Source organism: Myxocyprinus asiaticus, chromosome 28 (genome assembly GCF_019703515.2).
Source record: "Myxocyprinus asiaticus isolate MX2 ecotype Aquarium Trade chromosome 28, UBuf_Myxa_2, whole genome shotgun sequence".
Classification (NCBI taxonomy): domain Eukaryota; kingdom Metazoa; phylum Chordata; class Actinopteri; order Cypriniformes; family Catostomidae; genus Myxocyprinus; species Myxocyprinus asiaticus.
Genome location: NC_059371.1, coordinates 39733657 through 39752621, shown reverse-complemented (window position 1 = coordinate 39752621; position 18965 = coordinate 39733657). Strand labels below are relative to the sequence as shown.

The 18965-nt window shown below is 41.4% G+C and overlaps 1 protein-coding gene across 9 annotated transcripts in view; it reads right to left on the bottom strand.

Annotated features, from left to right (window-relative positions):
* The window catches only part of LOC127418735 (zinc finger protein 260-like), a 340334-nt gene that overhangs the window by 134946 nt on the left and 186423 nt on the right, over positions 1-18965 (bottom strand). The window contains exons 1-2 of one of the 9 annotated variants that reach the window (XM_051659493.1): positions 17441-17671; positions 11142-11464 (exon numbers count right to left, since the gene is read on the bottom strand). The exons of 4 other annotated variants lie outside the window; for them this stretch is intronic. In XM_051659493.1, coding sequence (XP_051515453.1) covers positions 11142-11464; positions 17441-17508 — 391 coding nt within the window. In that variant the 5' untranslated portion in view covers positions 17509-17671. Of the gene's footprint in view, positions 1-3920; positions 3984-11141; positions 11554-12020; positions 12234-17440; positions 17672-18965 lie in introns of those variants that run through there. 4 more of the 9 variants (XM_051659492.1, XM_051659494.1, XM_051659495.1 and 1 more) reach the window with 4 other exon arrangements.

The following is an 18965-nucleotide window of genomic DNA, read 5'->3' as shown; positions in this document are numbered from 1 at the left end:
TATTCAGGGCAAGACAGTCATACTTTGAGTCAGGGGACAAAGCAGGGAAGCTTTTGGCTAGATATATAAAGCAGAGAGAGTCTCTTTCTATCATTCCCTCAGTGAAATCTGCTGGTGGTGAAATTTTTACCTCAGCCATTGATATTAATAATGCCTTTAAAGAGTTCTTGATCTTTATAGTTCCACGTCTTCATCTACTGATGAAGATATTAGAAACTTTGTGGAGCCATTAGAACTTCCTAAACTGAAGACTGAGCAAAAAAACGCTCTTGATTCTGAGATAACCTTGGAGGAGCTTGACGAGGTAATAAAGTCCCTACCTACTGGCAAGGCTCCGGGGCCAGATGGTTTTGCCGCAGAATTTTTTAGATCCTATGCTACAGAACTGGCTCCACTTTTGTTAGAAGTTTATACTGAATCATTAAAGAATGGAAAGCTTCCTCCAACCATGACACAAGCCCGGATCAGTCTGATTCTTAAAAAGGACAAAGATCCAAGCAAGTGTAAAAGTTACCGTCCAATCCCCTGATCCAATTTGATGTAAAAATTTTGTCAAACCGATTAAGATTATGACATCTCTTATACATATAGATCAGGTAGGGTTTATTCGGGGCCACAGCTCTTCTGATAACATCAGGCGTCTCATCAATATCATGTGGTCAGTAGCAAATGATCAGTTTCCGGTCGCTGCCATCTCACTTGACGCCGAAAAGGCATTTGATATGGTAGAATGGGATTATCTTTTTAAGATTTTGGAATGTATGGGTTCAGAAGTACATTTATTGGTTGGATTAAGTTACTTTATAGACACCCTGTAGCAGCGGTACAAACAAATGGATTAATTTCAGATTATTTTACTCTGGATAGGGGCACTCGACAGGGTTGCCCTCTTTTCAAATTATTGTTCTGTTCTGTCTTGCCCTGGAACCATTAGCAGCTGCGATAAGAAAGGAGGATGATTTTCCAGGGGTGGTTGCAGGAGGTGTGGCGCATAAGCTTTTGCTTTACGCAGATGATATTTTATTATTTGTCTCTGAACCTACTTGATCTATGCCTTGCCTCCACAGAATTATTAATTCCTTATCCAAGGTCTCAGGATACAAGGTCAATTCCTTATCCAAGGTCTCAGGATACAAGGTCAATTGGTCAAAATCCTATGCTTTGACAGCATACTGTCCAGTAACGGCTTTCCAGCTGGGCACCTTCCAGTGGCCCAAACAAGGCATTAAGTATTTGGGGATTTTATTCCCAGCAAATTTGTCTGATTTAGTTAGTGTTAATTTTGACTGTTTAATAAAAAGGTTTTCGAGCGATGTGGGCAGGTGGGCTTCATTACATTTATCTTTGATTGGGAAGGTTAATGTTATTAAAATGAATTGTATTCCAAAATTTAACTACCTGCTACAATCTCTCCCTGTAGATGTCCCCCTCTCTTATTTCAAGCAATTTGATAGCATAGCGAAGTCCTTCATTTGGAAAGGTAAACGTCCCATATTACATTTTAATAAGTTACATAGGCCAATAGACAAAGGTGGGCTAGGCCTACCCAAGATTTTGTTTTATTAATATGCGTTCAGCCTCAGACATTTGGCTCATTGGTCACTTCCACCTGAGAGAGCCCCTCCCTGGTTTGTTATTGAACAGGCAGTTCTTGCCCCTATTTCGCCATTGCAAAGCATCTCTATCAAACTAATCAGAAAAGTTAAGTTACACCCCGTTATTTCGCATTTACACTCGGTATGGATTAAAGTGTCCAGATTGTTTAAATTGGACACTTATTTAAATGTTGCCTCGAGCATATGGCAGAACCCAAGATTGTGTATTGGCAAGTCCCCTTTCTGCTGGCCAGAGTGGATTGTGAGGGGGGTTGCTACACTCAGTGACCTATATGAAAGTTGAGTGTTGAGATCGTTTGAAAACTTGGTCCAACATTTTGGGATCCCCAGATCTCAGTTTCATAGGTATTTACAACTGCGCCACCTGCTTTGTATTATTTTTGGGAGTAGCACACACCCCCCTAAGGAGGCAGATGCTTTGGGAGAAGTGATTGCGGCTTTTGGAAAAGGTCATGAGGCATCAGTGTATTACTCCCTGTTAATTCAGAATCTGGGGGACGGAGCCTTAACTTCTCTCAAGAGAGTATGGGAGAAAGATTTCAACTTGGCATTGGAGGAAGGAGTGTGGGCTAAGATTCTTAAAAACGTTAAGTCTGCATCTAGAGATGCAGGGGCGCATCTTATATAATTCAAATTTTGTATAGATTTTATTGGACCCCCTCTAGACTGTATAGGCTTGGTCTTAAAGACACACCCACCTGCTGGAGATGCCAATCGGAGGATAGAGACATGGCCCATGTTTTTTGGTGGTGTGTCGAGATCCAGAAATTCTGGTCGAAGGTTCAGAATTTTGTGTGCGACGCGGTTGGCACTCAGGTTTTGTTTTGCCCCAGACTTTGTGTTCTGGGCGATGGGGCGGTCATTGATGTGAGGGATGGCCATATAGAGAACTGGGCTCTGACCTGTGTGATGATCGCCAGGCAGGTTATTTTGGGGGGTTGGAGGTTAGCTGGTGCATCCCCATATCCGGAGTGGTGCATGGAGGTGGGGAGGGTGGCAGCTTATGAGGAGGTGTCATCGGGAAGACGGGGTGGCTTGGATATGTTTATATGGAAATGGGGCAGGTATTTGGAGTTTTTGGAGGGCTCTCGGGTGGGGTGTGAAGAGAGAGTAGTGTTATATAGTTAGTATGATTATTATGTGTGTGTATGTATGTATGTATATATGCATGTGTATATATATGTGTAGGTATGTATGTTTGTATATATATATATATATATATATATATATATATATATTTTTATATATGTATATATGTGTGTCTGTTTGATTTTTATTTCTATATATTTACTTATGTTTGACCACAGGGTTGTTTTTTGGGGGGGTGGGGTTGGGGAGGGGGGTTGTGGGGTTTAAATGTTGATTTTATATATGTTTTACATTTTATTGTTATTGTATGATTTAATTTAAAAAAAAGTTAATTACAAAAAAAGAATATGATTTTTGCAGTACATCTTTGCTGATGCATATGTAGCTTTCTATACAATGTTAAAGGCTACACTGGTTAGCATTTCTTGTAAAAATACCCTAACCTCACAAAAAACATTGACAAGGCATGTAATCGTCTATTTATTGGATTTATGTTTCATCTGTCAAAGCATTTCTAACTGTTTTCTTGTTAAGCTTTAGAAACATGATGTAGCTCCTCTATTAAGCTCCCACGGGAAAATTCCACAATGACATCATATCCACCTTTTCACTCACAACAGTATGAACTTGTTTGACTGTAACACATCTTAAGAAAGTGTTTCACTTAGTTCGAAAGCTCCTCAGATTGCATCTTTGATATGGATGTTTTCCAACTGAATAGTCTAAACATTAATGAAACACATGACAATAAAATGCAAAGTAATCTCTTCAGTAATCAAAATACTTTTTGAATGTAACTGTACTCTGATTACCAATGATTTAAACTGTAACTGTAGTGGAATACAGTTACTAATATTTTGTATTTTAAATATGTAATCCCGTTACATGTATTCCCTTACTCCCCAACCCTGATCAGGAGTGAGCTTTTGTTAAGTGTTATGATTTCATGACAATCACATTTTATTTACATGATGCTTGTGTAATATAATGCAGTCTTCTAGAATTATTTCATGTAGTGACAGCCAACACAATAAGTTCTGCTCATTTTTAAACATCTTTATTTAGTGGAAGGGGAAGGATGATGAGCCTAACGTTGTTTCGCACAGTTTGGTCACTCTGTTTGGCTCGATCACACTTAATTATATAGCTTAATATTATAGTTAGAAATAAGTATTCAAAACTTTTACACGCACTTCCAGTAGCCTGTTAACTCACCATTTTCTCCAGCAGCCAGGCACGGCATCTCAGGTTTCTTCTTTGTTAATTAATACTTATACTCTAAACAGTTGAGAGAAATATAATACTTCAATACAAGCGTATTTCAATACAAGACTGAGGTAAGTTCTGAATTTACCAACCACACATGCTGTCGTGTGCTTTTGTTTACCTCAGTTGTTAGCATTCGTCAGTGCATGTGTGTTGTTGTTGACCCTTTTATACTGCTCTCTATATAATAGTATATAATAGGGTAGTTTTATTTTGTTTGTTTCAGGCTACGACTTGTAGTATAATGTATTTTTAAATGATAAAACCCTATGTCTGTTTGAAGGTGCTATATGTAATAATTTCACTGTACTAAATCATAAAATGACCATAATGTCATTAGAGAATTAGGAAACATGCTAAGTTGAAATACTGGCTTCTCTGAAAACAACGCAACAGCCAGTATATTCTACTTTGAAGTTTCCATTCCAGGCCGGAATTTCTGTTTATGTTTTGGCCTGTGTGATCCCGCCCACTGCCCACTCACCAACAGTATTTCGACACCGCCGGATTTGAACAAGTTTGCAGGCAAACAACACTGCTTGCTGCAGCCATGGAAGCCAGCAAACGAACTGGATCAGAGATAACAGATTCCACCCGACCTAAAAAGCCTCACCATCCATCTAAAAACCACCATGACCAGAGGCGTAGTAAAACAAGGATAAATACTGGAGATGCCTTTGGAAGATGGAGACAGCTTAAACCCAGAAATCCTTTAAAACGGATGCTGATTTGGCTAATTTTCTCCTTAACAGGTACGCACTGAGCGTCATTCTAGCAACCCGCATGAGCTTCCAGTCTGGGACGGGGCAGACAACTCTCCAATATTTTGAATTTGGACTGCAGTACCCATTTCAAACGCTTGTTGTCAATCTTACATATAGCACCTTTAAGCTAAATCATTAAAACAATAATTAAAATCTTCTTGATACTCATTTGTATTTATGTAACTTGTGCATGGGGTCATTGCATATACTCAAAGGCAACAGAAGATAGACTGTGTGTGTGTGTGTGTGTGTGTGTGTGTGTGTGTGTGTGTATAATAATAATAATAAATATAATGTAACAGCACCAATAATAATATTAATAATACATTAAGGTTGTGTTCATTTAAACCTGCACTAGGGAAACATTTACCTCTCATGGCCACATGGTGCCATCTTTAATGTTAATGTTATTATTTTAATGTTTATGCACACAAAATGTGCATAGTACTGTTAATTTTATTTGTTTTTTGTTGGTTTTCAATATAAAACTTAGAGAAATTATTTCGTTGTGTGTATCAGCACTTTTTGAAAATGTCCAGAACATTTTAACAATACCGCAGTAATACTGATAACCGTGCTAATTATGGTCACTATAATCGTGATATTAAATGTTCATACTGTTTCATCCCTATTGTGAACCCAACTCTGCAGGTTCATTACTATATATCTTTGTATTAAAGAAACAAAGATGAAAGTGATTAAATCATAAAGTAATACAAGACACATTCACCTTGAACCTAAAATCAAGTTTTACTTTATTTTCTTTAGGCAGTATTAACTGTATTACCAAAATGCAATACAAACACGAATTCGATAAGAACACAATGGCAGTATTATTTTGGGAACATAAGGGATTTTTTTTAGGCTTATTTATTTTTATTGTCTTTACATTTATAATTGTCTTTAGTTCTTAATCTGTAGGCTATTCATTTTCCAGCTGTTGTCGTTGACGAATGCTTGTGTGATGGGAAATGGAGCCGTTGGAGACTGTAAATGTTTGGATTTGGGGAGGTGGTTAAATAAGATTTTTTGATCACTTTATTTTATTGCTTTTTTTTTTTGTTTTTTGTTTTTGTCTAGTTTAAAATGCAATTTGCATTTATAAATACATTTTGTTTAAGTTTTTCATGTCAAATCAATAAAGCAAAAAAAATACTGACCCTCGGCAGGGAGGTTGACGATGTAATCAGATATCGCAATATTTTTTGGCGATTATCACCAAAATATTTTTTACATATCACCTAGTCCTAGCTCAAACACCATTGCCAATCTCAGAATTGGTGTTACTGTACAAGGGCTTCAACTAAGTTGTCCGAAGGAATCCCCATAGCGATTTTCGCAGTGTCTCGTTCCCTTCATCTCAGGGAACCGAGGTTACATGTGTAACCGGAGACGCTTTCGTTGTGATGTCTACACAGGACACTTCAAACAGAAAACAATGATGGCCAAGCTTTAAGATTGTTATAATCAGAATTTTTTTTTTTTAGTTTCTCCCCAATTTGGAATGCCCAATTCCCAATGTGCTCTAAGTCCTCATGGTGGCTTAGTGACACGCCTCGATCCGGGTTGTGGAGGATGGATCTCAATTGCCTCCGCGTCTGAGATCGTCAATCCGTGCATCTTATCACGTGACTTGTTGAGCGCCTTACCGCGGAGACATAACGCATGTGGAGGCTTCACGCTATTCTCCGCGGCATCCATGCACAACTCATCACACGCCCCACCGAGAGCAAACCACATTATAGCGACCACGAGGAGGTTACCCCATGTGACTCTACCCTCTCTAGCAACCGGGTCAATTTGGTTGCTTAGGAGACCTGGCTGGAGTCACTCTGCATGCACTGGGATTCTAACTCGCACACTCCAGGGGTGGTAGTCAGCGTCTTTACTCACTGAGCTACCCAGGCCCCCTATACAGTATCTTATTACTATACAGTAATAAGAATGATTTAAAAGTGGAGTTCAAATTCAAAATACTTGTTTTATTACACCTTTTAGCCTTCTAAAACTCAGTGGAAGGTAAAATATTTGAGCGGAACAGGGCACAGGGATGATCACTTAATACAGTATATATGTGATGTGTACACTGATCAGCCACAACATTAAAACCACCTGCCTAATATCGTGAAGGTCCCCTCATGCCACCAAAACAGCTCTAACCCGTTGAGACATGGACTCCACAAGACCTCTGAAGGTGTCCTGTGGTATCTGGCACCAAGACATTAGAAGCAGATCCTTTAAGTCCTATAAGTTGTGAGGTGGGGCCTCCATGGATCGGACTTGTTGGTTCAGAACATCCCATAGATTCTCAATCGGACTGAGATCTGGGGAATTTGGAGGCCAAGTCAACACTCTTTGTCATGTTCCTCAAACCATTCCTGAACAATTTTTGCAGTGTGGCAGGGCGCATTATCCTGCTGAAAAAGGCCACTGCCTTCAGGGAATACCGTTGCCATGAAGGGGTGTATGTGGTCTGCAACAATCTTTAGGTAGGTGGTACGTGTCAAAGTAACATCCACATGAATGCCAGGACCCAAGGTTTCCCAGCAGAACATTGCCCAGAGTATCACACTGCCTCCGCCGACCTGCCTTCTTCCCATAATGCATCTTGTTGCCATCTCTTCCACAGCTCCGTCCACATGATGTAAAAGAAAATGTGATTCATCAGACAAGGCCACTTTCTTCCATTGCTCCATGGTCCAGTTCTGATGCTCACGTGCCCATTGTAGGCACTTTCACTGGTGGACGGGTCATTATGGGCACTCTGATCAGTCTGTGGCTACGCAACCCCATATGCAGCAAGCTGCGATGCACTGTGTGTGCTGACACCTTTCTGTCATGGCCAGCATTAAGTTTTTCAGCAATCTGTGCCATAGTAGCTCTTCTGTGGGATCGGACCAGACTGGCTAGCCTTCACTCCCCACGCGCATCAATGAGCCATGAGTGCCCATGACCCTGTCGCCGGTTCACCAGTTGTCCTTCCTTGGACTACTTTTGGTATGTACTAACAACTGCATACCAGGAACACCCCACAAGACCTGCCGTTTTGGAGATGATCTGACCCAGTCGTCTAGCCATCACAATTTGGCCCTCGTCAAAGTCGCTCAGATCTATACGCTTGCCCATTTTTCCTGCTTCCAACACATGAAATTCAAGAACTGACTGTTCACTTGCTGCCTAATATAATCCAATCAAATCCCTTTATTGTCACTCAACCATATACACAAGTGCAACAGTGGATGAAAGTCTTGGGTGCAGTTCCAAGCAACATAGCAGTATGACAATTACAATAAACATCTTTTTACACATAACAGTTTCCACATCATGTTACACAACACAATATACACCTAATAATATACAATATACAAAAAAATAAGAAGACTGGACACAATAAAAATACCCCCCCAGTGGAAATAAATATGAAGTGTTGTGCTGACATTCAGCTGTCAGTTGATAGTCAGTTGCCAGTGTGTTAAGAGAAGTATAAAATGTGAGTCCAGACTGAGGCTAATAAAGTGCAGTGCTGATATATGTATCATGAGTGATCAAGAGTTCAAAAGTCTGATAGCTTGTGGAAGAAGCTGTCATGAAGTCAGCTGGTGCAGGTCCTGATGCTACGATACTGCCTGCCTGATGGTAGCAGTGAGAGCAGCCCATGGCTCGGGTGGCTGGAGTCTCTGAAGATCCTCTGAGCTATTTTCACACACTGCCTGGTATAGCTGTCCTGGAGGGAGGGAATCTCACTTCCGATGATGTGTCTGGCAGTTCGCACCATACTTTGCAGGGCTTTGCTGTTGAGGGCAGTGCTGCTGCCATACCAGACAGTGATGCAGCCAGTCAGGATGCTTTCTACAGCACTGGTGTAGAACCGTGTAAGGATGTGGTGGTTCATTCCAAACTTCCTCAGCTGTCTCAGGAAGAGGCGCTGGTGAGCCTTCTTCACAATGGCCTCAGTGTGGATAGACCATGTGAGTTCCTCAGTGAAGCGGACACCGAGGAACTTGAAGCATCTGACTCTCTCCACCGGTGCTCCATTGATGGTGATGGGGCTGTGTTCTCTGTCGTTTCTCCTTAAGTCCAGCATAAGCTCCTTGGTCTTACTGACATTGGGGGAGAGGTTGTGCTCTTGACACCAGCGTGTCAGAGTGTGCACCTCCTCTCTGTAGGCTGTTTCATTATTGTCAGTTATCAGACCTACCACCATCGTATCATCAGCAAACTTAATGATGGCATTGGTGCTATGTGTTACCACACAGTCACGTGTGTAAAGGGAATAAAGGAGTGGGTTGAGAACACAGCCCTGCAGAGCTCCAATGTTGAGGGTCAGTGATTAAGACATGTTGCTGCCTATTCAAACCACCTGTCTGCTTGACAGGAAGTACAGGATCCAGCTGCACAGTGATCTGTTTAAGCCCAGAGCCCGGAGTTTCATATCAAGCTTGGAGGGCACTATGGTGTTGAATGCTGAGCTGTAGTCTACAAACAGCATTCTCATGTGTTCCTTTTTTCCAGGTGGGAGAGAGCAGTGTGTAGTTTAAGTGCAATGGCATCATCAGTGGAGTGGTTGTTGCGGTAAGCAAATTGTAGCGAGTCCAGTGAGGCAGGCAGCTAATCTCTGTTTAGCCTCTTAAAGCATTTGCTGATGATGGATGTCAGAGCAACAGGATGCCAGTCATTTAAGCAAGTGATTTTGAGTTGCTTTGGTACAGGCACAACGGTGGATGTTTTAAAGCATGTGGGGACCAAAGACAGGGAGAGAGAAAGGTTGAAAATGTCTGTAAAAACACCAGCCAGTTGGTTTGCGCACGCTCTGATGACGTGGCCAGGAATGCCGTCTGGACCCGCGGCTTTACGGATATTCACCCATCAGAAGGATCAGGTTACATCCGCTACAGAGACCGAGAGTGAACTAACCTCTGTAGCTTCGGCGTTGAGAGCTCTCTCCACAAGGGCGGTGTTATTTCCCTCGAAACGAGCATAAAAAGTATTAAGCTCATACGGGAGAGAGGCAGCGGTGTTCACGGCAGAGTTTTAATTCTCTTTGAAATCTGTGATGATATAAATTCCCTGCCACATGCTTCTAGAGTCGGTGTTGAACTGTCCTTCAATCTTGTCCCTGTACTGCCGTTTGGCTGCTCTGATAGTTTTGCTATGAGTGGTCCGATTTGCCAAATGGTGGGTGGGGGATAGATTTATAGCCATACCGGAACGGAGAGCAGCAATGGTCTAAAACCTGGTCCCCTCATGTGTTGCAACTGATGTGTTGGATGTATTTCGTTGCGATTGACTTAAAGTTGGCTTTGTTAAGGTCCCAATGAATGCGGCTTCAGGGTGCGTGGTTTTCTGTTCACTTATGCTCCCATACAGTTCCTTGAGTGCCCAGTCTGTGTCGGCTTGTGGGGGGATGTACACAGCTGTAATAATAACTGCTGTGAATTCCCTCGGTTGCCAGAATGGTCGACACAGAAGCATGAGAAATTCCAGATCAGGAGAGCAGAAAGACTTGATAGAATGTACGTTCCTCTGATCACACCAGGATTTGTTGATCATAAAACATACACCACCTCCTCTGCTTTTATCTGAGAGGTCTTTCACTCTGTCCACTCGGTGCACTGAGAACCCCACGGGTTCGATGGCTGAGACTGGAATCTCTGCAGACATCCAAGTTTCTATAAGGCAGATAATGCAGCAGTCCCTTATCTCTCGTTGGAAAGAGATCCGCACTCTCAGCTCGCAGAGCTTGTTGTCCCGAGACTGAATGTTTGCCGGTAGAACGTTGGGTGGTGGGGGTCGATTTGCGCGACATCTTAGTCTGATGAGAACGTTGGCTCTCCTTCCCCTTTTCCGGCTATGTTTCCACAGCCAGGCAGCCCAGACAAAAGACTCCGCTGTCGTGTTTGAAAACAGCGAGTCGTCACTGAGGAATTTAGAGACTGGTTTTCAGTGTGCTATTGAGGAACCAATGTCCAAAAGTGTTTGTCTATCATAGACAATAAGGCAGACGACATCCAAAATGAAAAACACAAGAACTGTTGCAAAACAAACAAAAAACTGCAATACTGGGTCAGAGCTCCCAGCGCAGCAGCCATACTTGGTGCCATCTTAAAGCATTTGCCTATATCCCACCCCTTGACAGGTGCCACATTAACAATATAATCAATGTTATTCACTTCACCCGTCAGTGATTTTAATGTTGTGGCTAATCAGTGTATGTGATAATATATTTGTCACAGGGCAGTGAAAGCAGATGTACTTTTTAAAAGACAACTGAGCACTTCTAAAATGACAATGAAAACAGCAAAAAAACGTTTAAATGCGACTTTCGAGTGATGAAATCATTTGGTAATAGATTCTGACATGATTGTTGATTGTCATAAAAAAAAAAAAAAAAAAAACAGAAACATACCTGAAGGATTAAAATCATCTTCTTCACTCTTTTGTTCCTCTGCTGCAGTTTCATCTTTTATCTCCTCCTGCTTCACTTCAGTCTTCACTCTCATCTTCATCAGGTTCCTGCAGTCCAGCAACTTCACTGAACACATCTTCACTGGTGTCTGCAGCATCAGCTGTTCATCATCATCTTCATCACTCTGTTGTTCCTCTGCTGTGTTTTCTTCTTTGATCTCCTCCTGCTTCACTTCAATCTTCACTGGTGTCTGCAGCATCTGCTGTTCTCCAGCGTTACAGACAGAAGTCAGAGACTCTGTGGAGGTTTGATCACCCTGATTACTGTAACACACATCAATATCCAGCATGGACAGATCAGTTCCTACTGATTTACAAGAGCTCACATCCACCTGCTCTCTCATGATGAACATCTGAACACAAAAACATCATCATTATAATGGACTGACATTCATCAAACTCAAAAACATTATTATATGATTATACACTATAAAATTCTGAGATGGTATAAAAATAAATGTGTGTTTGGTTTCGTTTTCCTGACTGCAGGAATATTATCAGCTATCATAACAGGCTTATATTCAATACAATATATTATCACCTACTGTGAACTAATTCACAATCAGCCGCTGTATTTAAAGAGCTCGTATCAGAAATTAAACGTGATATTCTCAAATTGCTGCTTGTTTTTACTGGAACTGAATATTTTAAAGCGTCCATCAAAAAATAATGCTTCATGTGGAGATAATAAGCTTTGTTTATGGTCATTAAAACGCCAAAGAGAGAAAAACAACATGCACAGAAAAATACATATCACCATAGATCTTCATTTACATACAACATAAATACATAATTAATGTAAAATACATTAAAAACGTACCTAAGCGCTCAACCCGTCAGCAGTTCTTCTACTTGCTGTTTTACGGCGGTTCGCAAACCCATTGGTGCATTACCGCCACCTATCGCCCATTTGGACCATCGACACTCTATTTACAAATAAAATACCTACACCACCCTATCAAATTCTTTCATGTAACCTGTTCTCCGTCAGCAGCTCTTGTTTAATCTCGTGTTTTTTGGTTGGAAAAATAACTCACGGTGAGTTTCTGTCATCTACTGTGTCGTGTTCAGAAGAAATCCCTCTCACGTCAAGTTCTCGCGCATGCGCATTCTATTATGATGCTATGACGCTTTTTCCACTCGCCTCAGAGTATTAATAGACTCGTTTGAGATGCCAAACGCTTCGCTTTGAAAGTAGACGAGAATAGACGGCTGCAGTCAGGTGAGGAATAAAATGCGTGCTGTCAAGTCGGACAATTTTCATTTCTCGTACTGGTTCAGACACCTTCGAGATCAAAGGCAGATATCGCGGGATTCACGTTCATGTGCTGTTGCTGATAAAGTGGATATAATTTAAATTCTGTTGCTTTAAAATGAAAATATGATTAAAAAAGACACCCAGTGTACCTGTTATTTAATTTCGCCAATAAGACGTGTCTCTCTATCCATTTTTAGTTTAATAACATGTATTTTAGATATTTCAGAAATATGATAAAAATCGCATATCCCATACAGAGATCGCACTGTCAGAGTGTTGGGAATATTCTCATATTATTCATACACATTAAACATGATACCAGATAAAAAAAAATTTTTTTTAAAAAAAATCTAACATTTTAGATTAGATTTATTTATATATATATATATATATATATATATATATATATATATATATATATATAATCGTTCAATGCCATACAAACAAGAGGTATTTATACGTAGTCACCATAATAATATGTTACATTGCCAGAGCCATCATAAACTATGCGTACAGAAAATAAGCATCTTCACTGTTTATGTCCTTTTATTTATTCTAAACCTTAAATACTACACATGTAAGATTGAAACAGTACACTACAGCAACTTAAACAACTTTGGTACACACGTTATTCTTATTGTATTTACATGTATGGCTGCAATGTCTGGACCACACACCATAAGCTTTTCACACATCATTTCACTTGTGTAATGGTGTAGTGACAATAAAAGTGAGTTGAAATTATTCACCAAAACTAGGCTGTTAATGGCATGCATGCCATAAGCAATTAAACAATTAATTTATAAGTTTAATAGCTCCTTAGGGACACATTTTTTTTTTTTTATATATACATTTTTTTATTTAAATTTTTTTACAATGAATTGTAAACATATATATATATATATAAATCAACATTTAAACCCCACAACCCCCCCCCCAAAAATACATACATACATTCACACACATAATAATCATACAAACTATAATACACTACTCTCTCCACACCCCACCCGAGAGCCCTCCAAAAACTCCAAATACCTGCCCCATTTCCGAACAAACTTATCCAAGCCATCCCGTCGTCCAGATGACACCTCCTCATAAGTTGCCACCCTCCCCACCTCCGTGCACCACTCCGGATATGGGGCGCACCAGCTGACCTCCAACCCCTCAAAATAACCTGCCTGGCGATCATCACACATGTCAGAACCCAGTTCCCTATATGGCCATCCCCCACATTGATGACCGACCCATCGCCCAGAACACAAAGTCTGGGGCAAAATGAAACCCGAGTGCCCACCACGTCGCACACAAAATTCTGAACCTTCAACCAGAATTTTTGGATCTCGACACACCACCAAAAAACATGGGCCATGTCTCCATCCTCCGATTGGCATCTCCAGCAGGTGGGTGTGTCTTTAAGACCGAGCCTATACAGTCAAGAGGGGATCCAATAAAATCTATGCAACATTTTGAATTGTATAAGACACACCCTTGCATCACTAGATGCAGACTTAACGTTTTTAAGAATCTTAGCCCACACTCCTTCCTCCAATGCCAAGTTGAAATCTTTCTCCCATACTCTCTTGAGAGAAGTTAAGGCTCCATCCCCATACTCTGAATTAACAGGGAGTAGTACACTGATTCCTCATGACCTTTTCCAAAAGCCGCAATCATCTCTCCCAAAGCATCTGCCTCCTTAGGGGGATGTGTGCTACTCCCAAAAATAGTGCAAAGCAGGTGGCGCAGTTGTAAATACCTATAAAACTGAGGTCTGGGAATTCCAAAATGTTGGACCAAGTTTTCAAATGATCTCAACACACCACCTTCATATAGGTCACCGAGTGTAGCAACCCCCCTCACAATCCACTCTGGCCAGCTAGGGACACATTTATTATATTTGTTCTTATTTCTATTTTGCAGCTGAAGATTGATTATTGGCATAAGATATAGCCATGTGTAATTATGGTGATAAGGCAGAGGCATTAGGATCCATAAGCAGAGCTTTAACAAACAAACACACAGATGGCAGGCGTACGGGTTAAACAAAATAGGCAGACAAAGTCGATAATCCAAAGGCAGTCCGAGAAACAGGCAAACAATCCAAAGCCGTAGGCAAAGGCAAATATCCAGCAAAATCCTGGTTTGAGGGCCTGCACCTCGATTTAGCTGGTTTGAGCAGCGACACATAGGTAGGAGAGATGCAATAATAAGATTGCAGCAAAATTCTGTAAGTTTGAGTAATTTGTTTAATTATTTTGAATGGTTCTATGTACTTTGGGCTTAGTTTTCTTGATGAGAGTTTGAAACATAGGTCCCAAGTGGAAAGCCAGATGTGTTGGACAGGTTTCAGATGAGGAGCTTGATGGCGATGATGGTCAGCATACAGTTTTTGCCATCTGATGGCTCTTTGGAGCTGTGTTCCATGTTTGCTCACTCCTCCTGATCCAGTCATCCACTGCCGGAAATGTTCGCGAGACCATGGGAAAAGCGGAGGCTGGAAACCCAGAACACATTGGAACGGTTTAAGATCTGTGAATAATTTTTTCAGTGAATTTTGTGCATACTCCGCCCAAGGTGGGAAACGACTCCACTCGTGTTGATTTTGATGACAGTAAGAGTGGAGGAAGTGTTCGATCTCCTGGTTGAGTCTCTTGGTTTGTCCGTTTAACTGTGGATGATACCCAGATATAAGACTGATGTTAATATTTAACATTTGACACAACGCTCTCCAGACAAGTGAATTGGGTTCCTCGGTTGGACGCGTTATCCTCAGGCAAGCCATAGAGGCGGAAAACATTCTGGAAAATCGTCTCTGCTGTCTCTAGAGTGGTTGGTAGTGTCTTCAATGCAATGAGGCAACAAGTTTTGGAAAAACCTGTCAATAATCACCAGAATAGTTGTGTTACCTTGGGATGCAGGGAGATCAGTGATGAAATCAAGAGACAGGTGAGACCAAGGTCATTGTGGAACAGGTAGTGTTTGAAGTAATCCAGCAGGCACTTTTTTGAGGATTTGGATTGTGCACAAATATCACATCTTCTTACAAACATGGACACATCAGAAAGTAGGGTAGGCCACCAGAACTTATTTTGTACTAATGTGGTAATAGCATGAATACCTGGATGTCCAGCACTTGGAGAGGTGTGTACCTAGTGAATTAGTTGTGTACGCACAGCTTCAGGAACATGTCCTGCCTTGAGGGCAATCGCTCGTGGGAGGATCAGATTCATGAGCCTGCTGGATCTCATCTATGATCTCTAATCAGACGAGTGCTACCAGTAGAGAGGAAGGCAGAATAGACTTGTGGTCTGTCCTAACCCGAGGGGCATCATAGAGACATGACAGGGCATCTGCCTTACAGTTCTTAGAGCCAGGTCTATAGGTGATGGTAAAGTTGAACCGGTTGAAGAATAAAGCCCAGCGTGCTTGTCTCTGGTTGAGTCTTTTTGCTGCCTGTATGTATTTCAGATTACAATGATCAGTAAAAACTTGAAATGGATGTTGTGCCCCCTCAAGCCAATGTCGCCACTCTTCAAATGCATTCTTCCTTGCCAGAAGTTCGTGATTACCAACATCGTAATTTCGTTCAGCGGACAAAAGCTTGCGGGAGTAAAAGGTGCAGGGGAATAATTTAGGTGTTCCATGCCTTTGTGAAAGAACTGCCCCCACTCCACTATCTGAAGCATTGATTTCCACTATGAACGGCAAGGCAGGATCAGGGTGACGGAGGATGGGAGCGCTAGTGAAACAGGTCTTGAGTTCCTCGAATGCTTGTAAGACTACATCATTCCACTGCAATCTCTTGAGTTGACCCTTAAACAAGGTAGTGAGAGGGGCTGCTACCAAGCTTAAGTTCCGGATGAATCTCCTGTAGAAATTTGCGAAGCCCAGAAAACATTGTAGCTCCTTAACAAATTTGGGGTGTGGCCAGTCTTGGACAGTTTGCACCTTCGAGTTGTCCATCTCCACCTCCTTTGCGCTCAGAATATATCCTAAGAAAGATATGGTGGTGCAAATAACAGGTTGTCCTTAAGACGTTGTAAGACTTGTTGGACGTGTTGAGTGTGTGTCTCCATCGAGGATGAATAAATTAGTATGTCATCGATGTAGATGATTATCCACTAATATATCATGTCATGAAATACCTCATTCACAAAGGCTTGAAAGACTGAAGGTGAGTTAGCCAACCCAAAAGGCATCACCTGATATTCATAGTGTCCTGTTGTCATCAGAAACGCTGTCTTCCACTCGCCTCCCTCACAAATGAGGATGAGATTGTAGGCGTTGCGTAAATCCAGTTTGGTGAAGTATTTGCCGTCACGTAGTTGTTCAAGTGCAGCTGGTTCGAGTGGAAGTGGGTAACGATATGATCATTACGGCGTTGAGGCCACGATAATCAATCCAAGGCTGAAAACCCCCATCCTTCTTTTCAACAAAGAAGAAAATGGCAGCTGCCAGAGAAGTGGAAAGGCGAATAAACCCAAGCTCAAGTGCCTTGTTTATGTACTCCTCTCAGGAGCAGAAAGAGGATACATTTTCTTCTTTGCAGGGGAAATTCTGGGTAGTAATTCAATGGCACAATTTTGTGGACGATGAGGTGGTAACTGAGTGGCCTTGGCTTTGCTGAATACTTCGTACAGGTCTGAGTAAACAGAAGGAATCTTCGCATTGAGATCAGTATGGGATACATCCATTTGAGAGATACGGCATTAGATATGAGTACAACGACGAGACATTGTCGATAACATTGAGGTCTCCATTTCAAAATCTGTCCTTTGCTCAAGGAAACCACAGGATTATGTTTGGTGAGCCATGGAAACCCTAGGATCAGAGGATTGTGAGGAGAGTTGTTTTATATTCCATGAAGCTACCAGCAGCACCAGAATCAAAGCAGGAATAGAGATTTGGTGATAATTGTAGGAGATATTGAAGGCCACAACTAGTCAATTGTTGGTTGGATTAAATGAAAAGGATTCACTCACCTTTGAGGGTCTAGATGTCTCAGGCTGAGTGGGACAGGTGGCAAGCAGGTGTCCAGTTTGACCACCATAGAGACATAACCCCAGACATCGGCTCCGTAGTTTCTCCTCAAGAGTTAAGTGGGTGTTTCCGATCTGCATAGTGTTCGAACACCTCCCGAAATGGTGTTTTGAACTGCTCGACAGAATAACGGAGATGGTTCTCCTTCTCCCAAATGGCAGTGGCCCAGTCCAGTGCCCTCCCTGTCAGGAGGGAGGTGATAAAGGCTACCTGAGATTCTTCGGTGGAATACATGTGAGATTGTTGAGACAGAAAAATTGTACATTGCATGAGAAAGCCCTTGCACTGGGATGGAAATGCAAGAAAGGATTCCCTGGGGAGGGTGAGAAAGTGTGTGTGGGAGTGGTCACAAGCAGAGCAGTAGTGTCATTAGCAGAAGCCATAGAGGGGTTTGAATGCATGAATTTTACAAGCTCCTCAGTAAGTGTCGTAAGTTTGCAGAGCTGTTTGTGATGTTCGGTGAGCACGGATGCTTGCGAAGCAAGCTCTGGGTGTACCTGGTGAAGCTCCACTGGATCCTGGGTAGGCGAAGTCTTCTGTAATGATAGTGAGAAGGCAGAGGCATTAGGATCCATAAGCAGAGCTTTAATGAACAAACACACAGATGGCATGAGTACAGGGTAAACGAAATAGGCAGGCAAAGTCAATAATCAAAAGGCAGTCCAAGAAACAGGCAGACAATCCAAAATAGTAGGCAAAGACAAATATCCAAGAGACAGGCAAAAGTTTAACCAGTTCAACATAAAACAGGCTATAATGCTCAGAAATGTAATCCACAGAATAACAAGACTTCACAGTGAACAATGAGAGCAACCTGAATATATACACATTGTGATGAGATAGAAACAAGCAACAGGTGATATGAATTAAGGTCAGAGTCAGTACTCAGGTGAGGATGACCTCTGCTGGTGAGTTTGAGGGATTGTGGTTGTGGATGTGACACCATGGTGGCACATTTGGTATTACCACAGAAGGGCTGACTACATACTCTGTAATTCCTATTATTTGAGCACCTCTGTTAGCAGACCATCCAAAAATTCTTCTAAAACCCTCTTAACTGGATGATTCTCATTATTTCCTTTTAAATTAATCCAATATGTCATTGACCTACATATACACTACCGGTCAAATGTTTTGAAACACTGGACTGAAATGGTTTGAAGGCGTATGCTTAAATGTTTGAAATTAGTTTTGTAGACAAAAATATAATTGTGCCACCATATTAATTAATTTAATTATAAAACTAAAATGTAATTTTATTTTAATTTTATTTTTTAAATTGATGACTTGGACCAAATAATAAAGAAAAGCAGCCAATAAGTGCCCAACATAGATGGGAACTCCTTCAATACTGTATAAAAAGCATCCCAGGGTGATACCTCAAGAAGTTGGTTGAGAAAATGTCAAGAGTACATGTCTGCAAATTCTAGGCAAAGGGTGACTACTTTGAAGATGCTAAAATATAAC